Consider the following 15157-nt stretch of genomic DNA (forward strand, 5'->3'; position numbering starts at 1 on the left):
CTTAATGACGCATTTTTGAATGATGTGGCTTATACTCCGGTGCGGCTTATAGTCCGGAAAATATGGTAGGTGGATGGGAACTGTGACACCGAAAACTTATGACACCGATACCTGTTTGATTCTCATGTGTTGTCTTGTAACCAAGCACGTCTTGAAGTTTCAAGTTTAAATAGTACATGCACAGATAAACACTAGTCAAAGCTCTAGATTTTTTTTTTCTTACAAAAATGGACCACAAAACCTGTCGTAACTCACATGGGGATATTTGTAGAAAAAGTCAAAAATACATTGCATGGGTCAAAATGGGTCTGCCATTTTTCTGCAAAAAATGAGTTATATTATTTAATAATATCATGTTTCATGAAGATATTTTGTACATTTTATACAGTAAATATATTTAAACTTCATTTTTGTGAGTGGGTGCAGCAAAATCGTGAATGAAATTAGCCAGAAACTGCTCAGCGTTTTTGTTGTTTTTGTGTTAGAATGAAAGAAAAATCATATAGATTGGGAATTAATGAGGGATAAGCATTTAGACGAAAAATTAAAATTTCTCGGGTGAACTCCTCCTTTAATATGAATACTCCACTGTCAGAAAGTTCCATAATCCTACACTGTAAAAAAAATCCCTGTTGAACTTAAAATTTTAAGTTAAATCGGCTTGAATTTACACCTCATTTCAACTTTCTTAACTATCCTGCTGTTGCTATAAATGATAAAAAATAAAGTTGAATTACCTTAAATTATTTTTAACTGTATTTTTATATTTTATAAAACTCCTTACTAGTTGAAATAAATTTAAATTTCAAATTGATTAAACGTAATAATTTTTGTACAACAAGGAACTTTACAGTATACCACGTATAACCTAATGCCCCATCTGTCTTGTTCCTCTGATTTTAGCTCTCGTCCCTGGTGCTTACTCGTGCCCTCATCTCCTTCCTTTTCATCATCTCTATCTCTTATTTAACACGCTCTTTATCAAATATGGATTCTGCGTGATTTACACATCTTTTCTCCGGAGGTTCTTTTGCAGAAAGTATTTTAAGATCAGTTCTAATTTTTAAACAAAGGCCTCTTGAGTTTTTACTCTTGTGTTTAATTAAATCCGTAATTCTAACAGGACAACAAGTCATACAGAATGACTTTGTTATGTGCATCTAGGGTCTAAGGAATGTCTCTTTGTTGTTGCATCCTATTTATATCAGTACAAAAATGGGAAATTTGATGAGAAATGAAGGTTTGATCATTGATGTCTGTTTCACTTCGTCTGCTACGTAAAACGATTCATATCACCACAGAGTCACTGCCATGTGAGAACTCTGAGAACTAGTCACAAGCACTGTTATGCACTGCGAGAGAACGAGGTCTATAATTACCCAATGAGAGAAATTAGGTGTCTATGAGAGTGGAGCATCACACTCTGCCCTTTATAAGAGAGAGAGAGAGAGAAATTGGGTGTAATTATAGAGACGTTAGCACTAAAAACTTCTTCTTCACATGCCCAACCCGACACTGTCGCGATGACGGCATCGAGCGCGAGTGTGATTGTGTGAAAACTCGTGGATAATGATGCAAATGAGTGTTTGACAGAAATCCTGTGTTTGGAATGTTAACACCTTCGTTTTAGCATGTAGTAACACTGTTCAAACTTTTTTGACTCATTTTGACACTTTTAACAACTTTCTTCTTCTTTCTTCTTTTTTTTTTAAAGAAAATTAGATGTTTTAAATATGTGAACTATAAATGTCTTTTATTGTGAACTTGTTGTATAGAAAAGCAGATGTTTATATTTGTGAACTTAATGTTTGAATTTTTTTACTGCAAAAGGGTCCTTTAAAGATTTAAAGACTGTATATACATGATGAGTGCATAATCTTGCTGAATTTAGAACATAAAATGTAAATGCTGGTAAATGTAAATATTGGAACAATAACCACTGGATTCAAAAGTTGACTTTTCCATGTTTAAGTGCTATAATTGGGTTCCCAGTGCTTCTATCAACTTCGAAAATGTGAAAAAGATCAACCAGTAACTTAATTTTGGTAAATGGTTCTCTGCAAGCACGTGAAAAATTAAGTCATTGAAATTTGGCCCTCCTTACGATGTCATAAGGAGCTCTTATGAATTTCATCAGCTAATTTGCATTTTAAAGGACACACCCAAAACGCCACATTTTTGCTCACACCTACAAAGTGTCAATTATAACATGTTATAATAAATGATCTATATGGTATTTTGAGCTAAAACTTCATATATGTGCTCTGGGGACACCAAAGATTTATTTGACATCTTAAAAAAATATTGTGACATGGCCCCTTTAAGGCAACACTATGTAGTTTTTTAACCTTTAAATAATGTGTCTAAAATTATTTCAGTGATAGAACAACTTTTAACTGGACAAATTGTACTGTTGCTGCAACCTGAGCAGCCTCCTAGCTGCTACAAGCACACTCTAAAAGTGGCGGTTGAGGGTAGGAAACACACCCACGCCCCTCCCCCTGCCTGCAGAAGAGTGTCTGATACCAGGCACTGTTGTGCTTTTCAACCACATGGGGGAGCTGTAAGTCATTTTTACTTGGAAACTACATAGTGTTGCTTTAAGGCAAGGCCAATAACAAAACATTTTAGCAGTCCTGCTAAATTGCCACAGATGTACTGTTCTTTTGTATAGTGCTATACAAGTTTACAAACCTCATTCATCAAGTTAATGTGGCATCATTATAAAGGGGTTTTCAAGTTAACGTGAACTGTCTTTTAGAGAAACAACAACAAATGTAAGCGTAAAACCAGGTGTCTGTGTTAAAAGTCAGAAAACGTGTTTGCATGTAGTTGACATTTGTGAGATAGACACTAAGCGTTCCAAATCTCATAAAACTGTTAACTGGGATGGCAGTTAATGAATGTCATAAGTCTTTCTGGGTCTGTGTGGGTGTGTAGGGCCATTACACAACCTTCCATGCTGAGCTTAATGTATTAAGTTGTTGTCTCTGATGTTTGACTGATCTCGTACTCTTTTCTCCCTCCTGCAGTGATAGACTGTCTCTTCGTGGCAGTGTGGAGCTGAAGATGATGAGGCATTCTGCTTTCAGCATCGTCTTCCAGCTCCAATATGTTTTCTCTTGTCCAATGGCTGGAGACGGGCAGGTGAGACCAAATCATCTTTCAAAACCTTTCACTCGAATGAGTGTCCATAAATGGAATATATACCATTTTAATTGTGCTTCCAGTGATTTTTATTTCAATTTAAGCACACATCTTTTAGAATTGTTCTTGTTATGACACAATTGTTACCCTGCCTGAAAACCCATCTGAAGTCATTTCTTGTGAATTATTGTTTTGTAAAAAAAATCATCCTACATAATGTAAAGAACAGTCTGTGAAAATATAACCTTGATATCTTTAATATTGACTGAGTAAGATCATGCAAAAGTTTGAAATTAATGTGAAATCAATGACTGAAATTAAATTTTGATGCTTCAAATCCCACAATTAGATTATAGCTTGGATTCACAATTTTAAGGAGGGCTATTTACAAACAGTATATTTACATGCAGTCTGCAGCCACGCATCACTAAAGCAGCTGTGTGGGAAGGAAATATGTGGGAAGAAAATGACTTTGATTGACCAGCATACTTTGAAATATAGCATATAGTTTCAGAATCCTGCCCATGACATCTGTTGTCACTAGGAATGTACCTTAGGCCTGGATCTCAGTTGAGGTGTCGAACATACATGTGATTCTACCCTAAACCCACAATATCAGTTCCTATACATTGAGGTCAGGCTGGTTGATTTTGTTGTTGTTGTTATAATTGGGTCCCCAGGGCTTCTATTAATCTAGAAAACATGTAAAAGAACAACCCAGTAACTTGGTTTTGGTAAACCATTCTCTGCAAGCATGTGAAAAAATAGGCTCCCCCCCATTTTTGCTCACACCTACAAAGTCACAATTTTAACATGTTATCTTAAATTATCTATATGGCATTTTAAGCTAGAGCTTCACATACGTACTCTGGAGACACCAAAGATTTATTTTACATCTTTAAAAAGTCTTGTGCAATATTTTTTTCATACCCAACTGGCAAATTCTCTTAAATTTTATGGTTTTTTTTGTCTAAAAACTAGACTTATTTTCTTAAGTTGTTTTGCTCAATTTTAAATCTTTCCCCGCCATTGACGAGTTATTTCGTCAAATAAGAGAAAATGTTTCCCAATGACGCTTTCCTGATGAATCTATAATTCCGCTATTATCCACTAGGTGGCGCTTCTACCCAACTTATAAAAAACTGAAGCATCAACTAATTTAATAAAACATAGAAAACTAAGTGTATGTTTCATCATCGTTCTGAATCTGATTTCTAATGCTGAGTTCACACCAGTCATGGTAGAGGCGTCAAGCGCGAGTGATTTCAATGTCGAGTCAATGTAAAGACGCGTTTATGTACATCTAAAAGGTCTCGCGGTGCGAATGAGGCATTTAGCGCGACGGTGTAGACGCTTTTCTCTAAACTTTGCTGGAAAAACGTGTCGCGTTAACCAATCAGGAGCTTGCTCTAGTAGTGATGTGATTGCAGAAAGCGAGTAGAGACGCAGAAACCCCTCCCATGACGCGAATTTCCGCGTGAATGTCTCAAATAACTAGAATTTCAGAATGAAGCGAGTAAACTCAAAATGTTCACGCGTCCAACTACGTGCGAAAAGCTGGTGTGAACCCCCGGTAACAAAAGTTATTTACAAAAATATCTATTATTTCAGCTCTTTGCTCAAAATCTGGTATTTTAAAAGAAACCTAGCCATATTTGAGAGGAGATAAAAAGAGAACAAATGAAGATAGGATGAAACCTTTTTTTTCTTGTTTATTTGTTTGTTTGAAAGCAGAGGGTCTGTTCTTTCATTTAATATATTGTATGTTTATGTATTTATTGAAGAAAACATCTTGGAAGGCTTTTTTTTGAAACATTTGTGAAAATCACAAAAAAATGCTGGCAGGGAACTTAAAAAAAAGGCGTGTCAGGAAAGGGTTAATTTAAGAATTTTTAGATATTCGTACTGAAAATAAGAGAAAATTTCAAAGTAAAAAAAGTACTTTTTTGCAGTGTATCCTTGTGGGAATTTGGTTCCAGAACTAACATTGATGTAAGTCCAGAATCTTATCTTATTTGGCAAAATCACAGTCACTAAGTAAGTTTTGGAAGTGCATTTTCGAACATTGGCTGACTTTGTTGTAAATTAAGGTAGAAAAACATATAGTCAGTAAATGCTGTAGAGTGGTTTGTACCACATACAATGACATTGAGTTCAAACATAATCAGCCAAATGCTTTTGATCCCTTTTAGAAATACCAAATGACCGTTTCAACAAGGAAAATATTTCCATTGTTCATCTTTAACTTTACAATGTATGAAATTAAATATCTTCTGCTCTTGATTTCTGCTATTACCTGCAGATCAAACGGTTCAGTATACCGGAGACCGGCAGGTTAATGGATGGTAATGTAACCTCTGTTAAAAAAACCTTCTACTGTAGCACAGAGTCCTCGGGGAAAAAGAAAGACTTTTCTCTACAGAACTCTGTTTAATTGTGAGCGAATCTGAGATAACTCTGTCACACTGTCACAGTTTCTCTCTCGCTCTTTATCTCCGTCCCACTCCACCTGCCTCTCTCGAGTATTGCCATGTCCCTCATTGCCTCTCCCTGAGGAAATTAAACAGCCATCCTTGACCAGACAGGCTCAGTAAATAAACATGTTGGGGAAAAAGATTGAGAAGGAGGTGAAGATAGAAAAAAGTGAAGATCAGGTTTCAGGCGGCAGGCACAAAGGCATCCAATCCTTTCATCCGCCAGGACCCCTATCCTGTGCTCAGAGCCCTGGTTCAGTCTTAACACCCTCAGGATTAGCCCCATCTAATGAAATGACACAAATGTGTCTCTTTGGTCTATCTAGAGCAGTCTTAGCACACACAGAGTCTCAGAGTCTGAAATCGAATCCGCCTCTAGGGTGCTTGCTGTTCTCTGCCAGGCAACACGGAGTGTTTCAAAAACACTCATGGCCTTAGTTAAGTCATGAGAGATTCAGCCAATTACACGTGTGGGTGGAATTGTCGTTGTGCTCGATAGGATGAATGCTGTTGGTGATCGATGGTGTAATTTTCACCAATTAAAGGAACAGTTTATCATTTACTCACTCTTGTGTCGTTTCAAACCCGCATGATTTTCTTGTGCTGTGAACACAAAAAGAGACGATTTTGAACGATTTTAATTGGCCTTTTCCATGCAGTTACATTGGATGGGGACTGATCCTTATTAAAAAGAATGCAAAAGTCGCTTTTGATAAAAGCGTCTACCAGATGCGTAAATGTCTTGTGAAAAGTCAGAATTTAATGTGACCTTGCTTGGCTTAAAGGAAAACACCACCGTTTTTCAATATTTTACTATGTTCTTACCTCAACTCTGATGAATTAATACATACCTATCTTTTTTCAATGCATGCACATCTTTGTACAGCGCTTCTTGAATGTGTTAGCATTTAGCCTAGCCCCATTCATTCCTATGGCTCCAAACAAAAGTTTTATTTTGTGCCACCATACTTACTCTTGTTACTACTAATGTCTTTAAATAAGGAAAACATGGAAGTGTTTGGTGGCTTCTAAATTCATCCCTGTTTGGAGCCATAGGAATGAATGGGGCTAGGCTAAATGCTAACACATTCATGAGGCGCTGTACAAAGATTAAGTGCACGCATTGAAAAAAGATGGGTATGTATTAATTCATCTGAGTTGAGGTAAGAACATAGTAAAATATTGAAAAATGATGGTGATTGAACTCTGTTGAGGAGACTAAAGTTATTAGATTAGAATTAGAAATTAGGGTTTCATTGCATTTACGCCTACAGGTTCCTGCTATTATTCAAGTTTTTAAGGAGAGCTCACGCTGAATACTTGACACTTTCGCTTATAATTCTATGTTTACATACAAATTTTCTGTATTTTCTGGTTGTGTTCTAATAAAGTCATATGGTCATTATAACCATGCATAAACAACTAATCTAATGTTGGCATGGTGGCCTATGACTTTTGGACAGAATTGTATATTCAAAGTTTCTTAAATGAATGGATTTGTTCTTCACTAATAATCTTTTCCTGACGCTTAGCTGTTGCTAGTCCCTATTTACTGTAATTGGATACAAAAAGCAAGTAGGCTACTACAATTTATTTAGTATATTTTGTGTGCTGCAGAAGAAAGTCATACAGGTTTAGAAATCAACAATGTTGTAACAAAGTAATTTTATTCTCGGGTGAAATGTCATCTTAAAGCCTAGGCATTTCATAGGCCTGCTAAACGCTAACTTAGCGGTTGCTAACACACGCCAGGTCGTTAAAAGGAACTGTGAAAACCCGGCTCAGTGAGAACTGAGAACTCCTTATGTTTTGGTACAACTTTGAAATCGTTCTGGAGGATGAACATTTTCAATTTTATGCAAATTGAGAAGCATGCTTTTTTTGGGAAAAGGAGAATTTCTCAAGTTGTCGAAACTCCTGGTTTTAGAAGACAGACAGAAGTGTTGGACAAGTGTCATCTCTCACGAACTGCGGATTTTAAACTGGGCTGAGACTGAGGTTAAAAAAGGAAATGTGTGTGTGTGTGTGTGTGTGTGTGTGTGTGTGTGTGTGTGTGTGCCTGTGTGTGTGTAAATTCCTAATGATGATGGTGTGCTTTTGAGATGGTGTGAGTGAGCGAGGAGACAGAAATGAGAAAAGAGAGAGAGACAGTCAAAGAGGGATGAAGTAATTGCGTTATGGGTGTATTTATAGAGCGTGTTGAAGGAAGGTGTCTGGAAGTCATCATAGTGACTAATAAAGGTGGGATGAGACTCAACCTCCAGAAGATAGAACGACCCAACTTGCAGCATAGTTAGAGTGAGAGAGACAAGGGGGAGACAGAGGTTTTTTTTTTACATTTTACCGGCTATCAGGTGGAACATAGTCTTTTCTTCCCACCGCCTTGTTCTTTCTTGTAAACGTCTGAAAGCGGTGGATTATTTTTGTAATTATTACACAACTTTCTGGAATACTTGATTCTGATTGGTCAAGTGTACAATAAAAAATGTAGTGTTAATAATGATTAAACTCTTAAATATGTGACTCTGTCTGTGAAATCCAGGTTAAAGTCTCATAATCTAATTGTAAGATTAGGAGCATTGCAGCTTGATTTCAATCATTGATTTTTGCGAACCCTTACTGGGCATTCACACCAGACACGGTAGAGGCGGCAAGCGCAGGCGATTTACATGTTAAGTCAATGCCTGCCGCTTGGTAGGCACGGAGCAAATGGCGTGTTCCGCACGAATTGAGCGTTGCCGCAGGAAACGCACGAGTTGAAAAATCGAAACTTTGGCGGATTTCTGCTCCGCTTTAACCAATCAGGACCTTGCTGTAGTAGTGACGTGATTCTCAGCAGAGTCGCCGAAGCCCCTCCCATGACGCGAATTTCTGTGTGAATGTTTTGAATGACTAGAATTTCACATGCGTATGAAGCCAGTAATCTCAAAATGTTCAAGCGTCCAACTACATGCGCTTAGCGCGTTTTTGCCACCTCTACCGCGCCTGGTGTGAACGCACCATTAGAATTAATATCTGGTTGACCCCCAAGCTCAGAACTGCTTTAGCTCTGTGGTATTTTTTGGACATCTCATGTGTATGACCCTCTTCAAGTCAATCCATAGCATCTCTATTGGGTTGAGGTCTGGGCTCTCACTTGACCACTCCAAAAGGCGAATGTTGTTTTTCTGAAGCCATTCTGTTGTGGACTTTCTCTGGTGTTTTTCATCACCCACCTTCTAGACAGATTCAGCTGACGTACAGACATTCTGACATTGTCCTGAAGAATTGTCTGATATACTTGCAAATTCATATTTTCCTTCAATGATTGCAAGCTGGCCCAGCCCTGATGCAGCAAAGCAGGCCCAAATCATGATGTTTCCTCCACCATACTTTACAGTTGGAATAATGTTTTCATGATGATATGCCGTGCCCTTTCTGCACCAGGTGTAGTGCTGTGTGTTTTTCCTAATTGTTAGTTTAATCAGTCCACAAAACATTTTGCCAATACTGCTGTGGAGTGTGTTACGTTTTGTAGACTTATGAAAAAGTTACAATGATGCCTTCAAATCTTTGGCTGTCATTTGGGTTTGTTTCTTTACCTCACTGATAAGTCTTCGTTGTGCACTTGGTGTCATTTTGACTGGGCACCCATTTCTTGGTAGAGTAGCAACAGTCCCAAAGAGTCGTTATTTGTAGATTGTTTGCCTAACCGTAGACTGGTGAATTACTAAAGTCTTTAAAATATCTTTGTAACCCTTTCCAGCTTTATGAAAGCATCAATTCTTGATTGTAGCTCTTTTTAGCGAGGCTTGGCTCACATAAGCGTATGCTTCTTATGCAGAGCAAACTCGAAAAGTTTGAGGGGTTTTTATCTCTCAAAGTAGCTACTATGAAATTCCAAAAGGTTCACATACTTTTTCTTGCCACTCTATATGCTAGCATTTAAGCTGAAGTTTTGCAGGCCCATACTGAACCCCCCCCCCCACAAACTTACTATCCTGACATTGTCAAACTCAATTCTACTCAGAATTTGAGTCTGAAACTGGTCCATTGGGCTGTGATTATAGGGCGTATTTCCAGACCAGGACAAAAATGCCTCTGCACTCAATTGGATTGACCTACAAACAATAAGAGCAACCAGGTGTGTGACGTATGTTGAAATGGTGTCTTTTGCAGTTTGACTGAACTGCTAGTTATTTCGCTACAATGACACTAACATTATGATTATACTAAGTCTGAATTAGCGAATGTACATCGACACCTACTATGTTTACAACATTTCATTCATATCACAACATTGTGAGTTAAGTCATACGGGCGTACTATCTCTTGCCATTCATAAGTTAGATGAACTTCATCCATGGACTTCTGAAAAGGAGCTGGTTACGACCGCAAGTTATATCCACGTGCACGCCAAGTTGCCAATTTTCATTGTGCCCCATTTTCTTAGCGACCATCGGAGTCAGCTGATAAATCAAACTTTTGCCGAATCCCGGTAGGAGGGACGGCAAAAACATCTTTCCGATCAACAAATGTATTGATCGTGTTTCTCTGTTCCTCTTTTAAAATCTATGCGCTGTCGATATTTCTAGAACAGACTTGATGGCAGGATAATCATATCTCAATTCTCCATATCTCAGTCATCTTTGTTGTAAATAGATTCAACACAAGTGCTCTTTGATCACGTGGTTGATTACGTTACTGTTGATCGTCTGTCCATCATCGTATAAAGCCCTCCCTTCCACAATTTGATTGGTTCAACAGTTTTTGTTCAAGCATAGTAGCGCCACAACTGAGCGACTCCAGACCTAATTTTCTCCAGCCTACAATGTTAATTCGTCTGGCAACCAGGCTACAAACTTACCACGCAGAAATGTCCGTTAACAATCTCTAAACAATTGATTATTCCTCAAACTCTGTATTTACAGGTTCAAACATAAAGTCTGTTTACACACACACAGCTATTCACAGACCTGCTCTGACAAACCGCCCATCAGAGCAGAGCTCAACATTATTAATGACCCTTTCAAATAAGGTAATAATAGACAATTTATTCATGGGCAAATCCTAGGGTTGTATATGGAGATGTAAAACACATCTCTGGATAATTTTTGCACTTAATAAAGCCACATACCTTCTCTGTAGATATCAGAAAACAATTTAACAGATTTTTTTCAATGCATTCTTTGGCACCTTTAAATACTAGAATTGCAAAATAGAGGTTTTGCACATTAGTGAACCCCACTGTATGTAAAGTGTTTGCATTACATATAATAGTATATATTTATATACATTTGTATACATAGGTGTCCTGCTTTTATGCATGTGTGCACTCTGGTTCCCTTTTAATGGCTTGTAATGGCTTATGATGGCATTTCTGCCTCTTTCATATCAGGTCCAAAATGTACCCTTTCACCAGTAGGTGGAGCTGTGTAGTACATAAACAGAATCGGGTAATAAAGAGAGCTGGGTGCAGACGATGTTTCACTCATACTGTGTTTACTGCATCTCACCTTTTGCGATTACACCCTTAATATGGTCTGATAGATTTGCTGAATGGAAGAACATAAAGTCTGTGACTAATTAGCAAATCGACCGCAAACCAGACACCCAAAGTACACTTTTCAAAGGACATTGCTGTAAACTTTCAAACTCTGTTTGACAGGCATGGACTGGAGAATTTGGGGAATTGTGAAGTGGCTTTTTCACGCTTGTGTTTCTCACTCTCCTATCGCAGGGTTCACTGGGCCGATACTCTCAGCCTGATCAAAAATTTCAGAGAGACGATAAAAGAAAAGAGGATGGTGGCAAGGAAACTGTAAAAATGACTTCTTGACAAGTAGAAAGTTGGAATGTATATGCGAGTTGGGTATAAACTTGCGCTGTTCTGGGAACTCTCCCAAGCTGCATAGAGAAGCAAGTTTGCCAAACAGTTGTGCCGTGCACAATAACGCCTCCCTTCTATGGAAATGAAGCCTATTATATATAGCACTTTATTCATGACACTGAGTGGTGTGATTAGTGTTGCGCTTTTACAGAAGGCAGGTGGTAAACAAAATGTTATTTTAAAAGGATGTTTGTGTACATTTTCAAATGATCATGACAGCAGTTATTCATCAAATGATGATCAAATGATGTGGAAGAGCATTTTAACTGGGCGTATATCCAGACACGCGGTGTAGTCAAGAGCACTTTCAGCATTTTAAAGAGCCCATTCGAGGTAAAGTGATGATGTATAGTCCTCTGTTAAATGGGCCAGATTACAGTAGTCTAATACATCTAACACGAACGAGCACTCAAAAGGGAAATTGTGCGACAATCAAGCGAATTTCTTTCATAAAAGTAATTCCGACATGTTTACGTCCTTACCTGATTTTGGGAATTGGGAATCTACACTGCACCATCACTGGGCGCATTCATTTGCAGTGAGTTCCCCCTTGAGAAACGTCAGTGTACTTTAAGTGAAAGGGAGGGAGTAGGAGAGAGATTGAGTATGGGTAAGAGTGACAGAGAGAGAAAGAGAAATATGAACTGCTTACTTGGCACGATCTGCTTTGACTCAGCAAAAAGAGGCTTGTAGTCTTAAATCTTGAGCAGAGAGAATCTCAATCAGCCAAACCTCTGAGCTAAAAACGCCATCTCTCTTATATGCCTCTCTGCATTACCCTGATCAGATTTTGTTTGTGGTTTGCTTAACCGTATTTAGGAGCCTTTTTTAGAATCCCCGTCATCGCGATTGACAGCAGTCATTTCATTTAGCTCAGGCTAAGACTGCTATAATCATTTTTTTTTTACACATTTGTTGTGCATTCACATCATGTTGAAATGACTTTCGACTTGATAATAGAATTTTTTTTAATTAATATAAAATATTATAATTAATCATTTCATTTGTCTGTATAGTCAGGCCTGGATTGGCTAATCAGGAGGACCGAGAGAACCTGTTTTTTGGGCCACAAGGCCGGTGTCGTCATGCCATCAGGTTAAAGGTTGCTGTCCCTAGGCTGCCTACACTCACCCACCGCTTTATGCCCAAGTTGATTGTTTATTTGGGTGCGCTAGCCACATGTCTACATTTAAAGAGCAACTATTTCATTGCTAAAAAACAACGTTATTTTGTATTTGGTATGTTTATGTGTTTGCGTGGTAAAAACACATAATTTTCCACATTTTTGTAGCTCCAGATTTCACTCTCTTCCTGAAACGCACGGTTTTGAAAAGCTTTGTGTCCCTGATTGGCCAGCTAATCTGTACGTTGTGATTGACCTGAATACCTCTGACGTCCGTCGGAAATGTGACGCTCATTACCATGTTTGAAAGATTTGCGCACAATGCAGTGCTAACAGGAGTTAACTTACAGGCTGTGAGTCCAAAGCGGGAGGAATTATGATAATGTCGGTCTTTACTTCATCACCAATCCCAGGAAGTAAATTGTTGCCTACAATCCGTGTGTTTGTTGTAGTCCAAGAAAGGACATTTACTTTGGGAGACGATAACTTGCGTCATCGTTTACTTTGGGGTTTGTACCTTTTGCGCATCTTTAAGTAAAGAATAATTTACGACGGGCCGTTTAATTATTTTTAAAAAATATGCATATTTTTCAATAATTTAACGGCCAAGAGTCAATTATTCCACTTATACTACGGTTACCACACCTCAAGACATCAATCACATGATATTTTTAAAGGGATTTGTCCGGTTTTTGTACTTAAATACAAAATTTAAGTCTCATTTCTTCCGCGTCTCATTCAACGGCTCTTTTGCTTGTTCCAAGACGTAATTTTAAAGCTGCCAATGGAGGCTTGAGGCCTTGATAGCATTGTAATGCAGTTATTAATGAAGTTATTAGAAAGAGGTCGACAGAGACACAGAAAGAGAAAGAAAGAAAGAGAGAGATTGTGTGAACGAGGCTACCTCTGTGCATCTTTAAACAGTGCTGTTATTGCCTCAAGATTGTCTGTCATGTTGTTTTTGTTAGTCCGTTATTACAGTTAACTATGCGAAGTGACGTGGAACTGTAATGCGGTCAATTGAGCTGCCTGGAACTACATTCCCTGTGCGTTTCCCATAAAATAATTGCACACCTCAGAAGTTTCATCAGCCAATTAGGTTCCAGCATTCAACGGACCCGTAGTATAACATGTATTAATACACACCTACACACCAAAGGAAATGTAAAATCGTGAATCGGACCATTGATGTTCTTTAAAATAAACTTGTTCGCAACTTGATACGAATGGCCTCTAAAAGGAAAAGGTTCACTTAAAATCTGTGACTTAAGATCACAATTAGATCAAATAACCGAACACAGTCTATTTTCACCATAAATTCTCACATGCTGCTTTCTATCTCTCTTTTGCTCTCGCTTCGAGTTGTAGCTGTACAAGACTGACAGCTGATCCCCACCCAGATAGCTCCTAATGCCGGTCTGTCAACACCAATTTTCCAACGTTCTGCACAAACAAGACCCGTATTCGCTCTAAAATGCTGCTTTTACCGTTTCCAGATCTGCTACTGTCAGTTAAGCTGCGGTAATGTAATAAAGCATCGCAAGATGCTCTGGTACAGGCCCGCTCCCAGCCGGGGTTTTGTTGCCGGCCTGCCACCAGCAGTGACTCATGGATAATGGAGAGTGAGCCGGAGACGAGACTTCCCCGCCTCTGTCCTGCGGCCAGTAGATAATTTGTGTTACAGCAGCTTTCGTAAAAAGACACTGATGTTGGAGTGAAAAGAGGCTCTCCTCTGAGGCCTGGAGAAATGGTGAACGCAGCCGGACAGGTTATTGTGATTTGTAGTAATGAATGCGATGGAAACGGTTCTTGACACGCTCACAGAAACATAGTTTCTGATGCTGTTGCTAGACTTGGTGTGGCTATACAGTAGTATAAATGTATTGGGATAACAATGGCCTATCATGTAAGTTGATCTTTAACCTCTCATTTGCATGAACAAATTTTATTAAGGCAATGGTGGATGTGCGAAGTTCTCACCATATGGTCGTGCGCTCACCTGGAGAGTTTCACAGGGATAATTATCTGTTTGGATTTGACAGCCATTTCACACGGTTTCAAAAGCTGGGAAACACCATGAGATGGAGGTTTAAACTGAGTGAAAAAAGAGTGATTAATCACCAAAAAGGAAGATACAACCTAATTAAGCATATGAAAATCATGAAGGCCAAAAAGACCATGCAGGTTGTGGGTGAAATAATTTGCAAAAGAACAACTTTGTAAATACACTGTGACCCATCACAGCATCTTTTAGCACTAAATGAAAATGAAGATGACCGGTTGACGCATGCTATAGGTAAGCTAATGTTCCATATCAAACAATCTTAGATGAGAAGCTTAACCAACACTCTAAAAGCACCAATATCGTTGGAGCAAAAATCAATGAAGCCCCTTCGATTGATTTACCGCCGACATTCAGCTCTTTTACAACACCGCTGCTACATGCCCTGGTAAGTAGCATGATTTATTCTCACAACTGAGCTGTGCTGATTAAATTGTGCTTCCTTGTTTTGGAAAAGATATTTCTCTTGTTTGCGAGTGTGA

The 15157-nt window shown here is 38.5% G+C and overlaps 1 protein-coding gene across 1 annotated transcript in view; it reads left to right on the forward strand.

The window, feature by feature from the left end:
- Positions 1-15157, forward strand: part of nphp4 (nephronophthisis 4) — a 186137-nt gene that overhangs the window by 72082 nt on the left and 98898 nt on the right. The window contains exon 6 of the mRNA XM_073867390.1: positions 3033-3147. Within this exon, the coding sequence (XP_073723491.1) occupies positions 3033-3147 (115 nt within the window). The remainder of the gene's footprint in view (positions 1-3032; positions 3148-15157) is intronic.

Source organism: Misgurnus anguillicaudatus, chromosome 5, assembly GCF_027580225.2.
Source record: "Misgurnus anguillicaudatus chromosome 5, ASM2758022v2, whole genome shotgun sequence".
Taxonomy (NCBI): domain Eukaryota; kingdom Metazoa; phylum Chordata; class Actinopteri; order Cypriniformes; family Cobitidae; genus Misgurnus; species Misgurnus anguillicaudatus.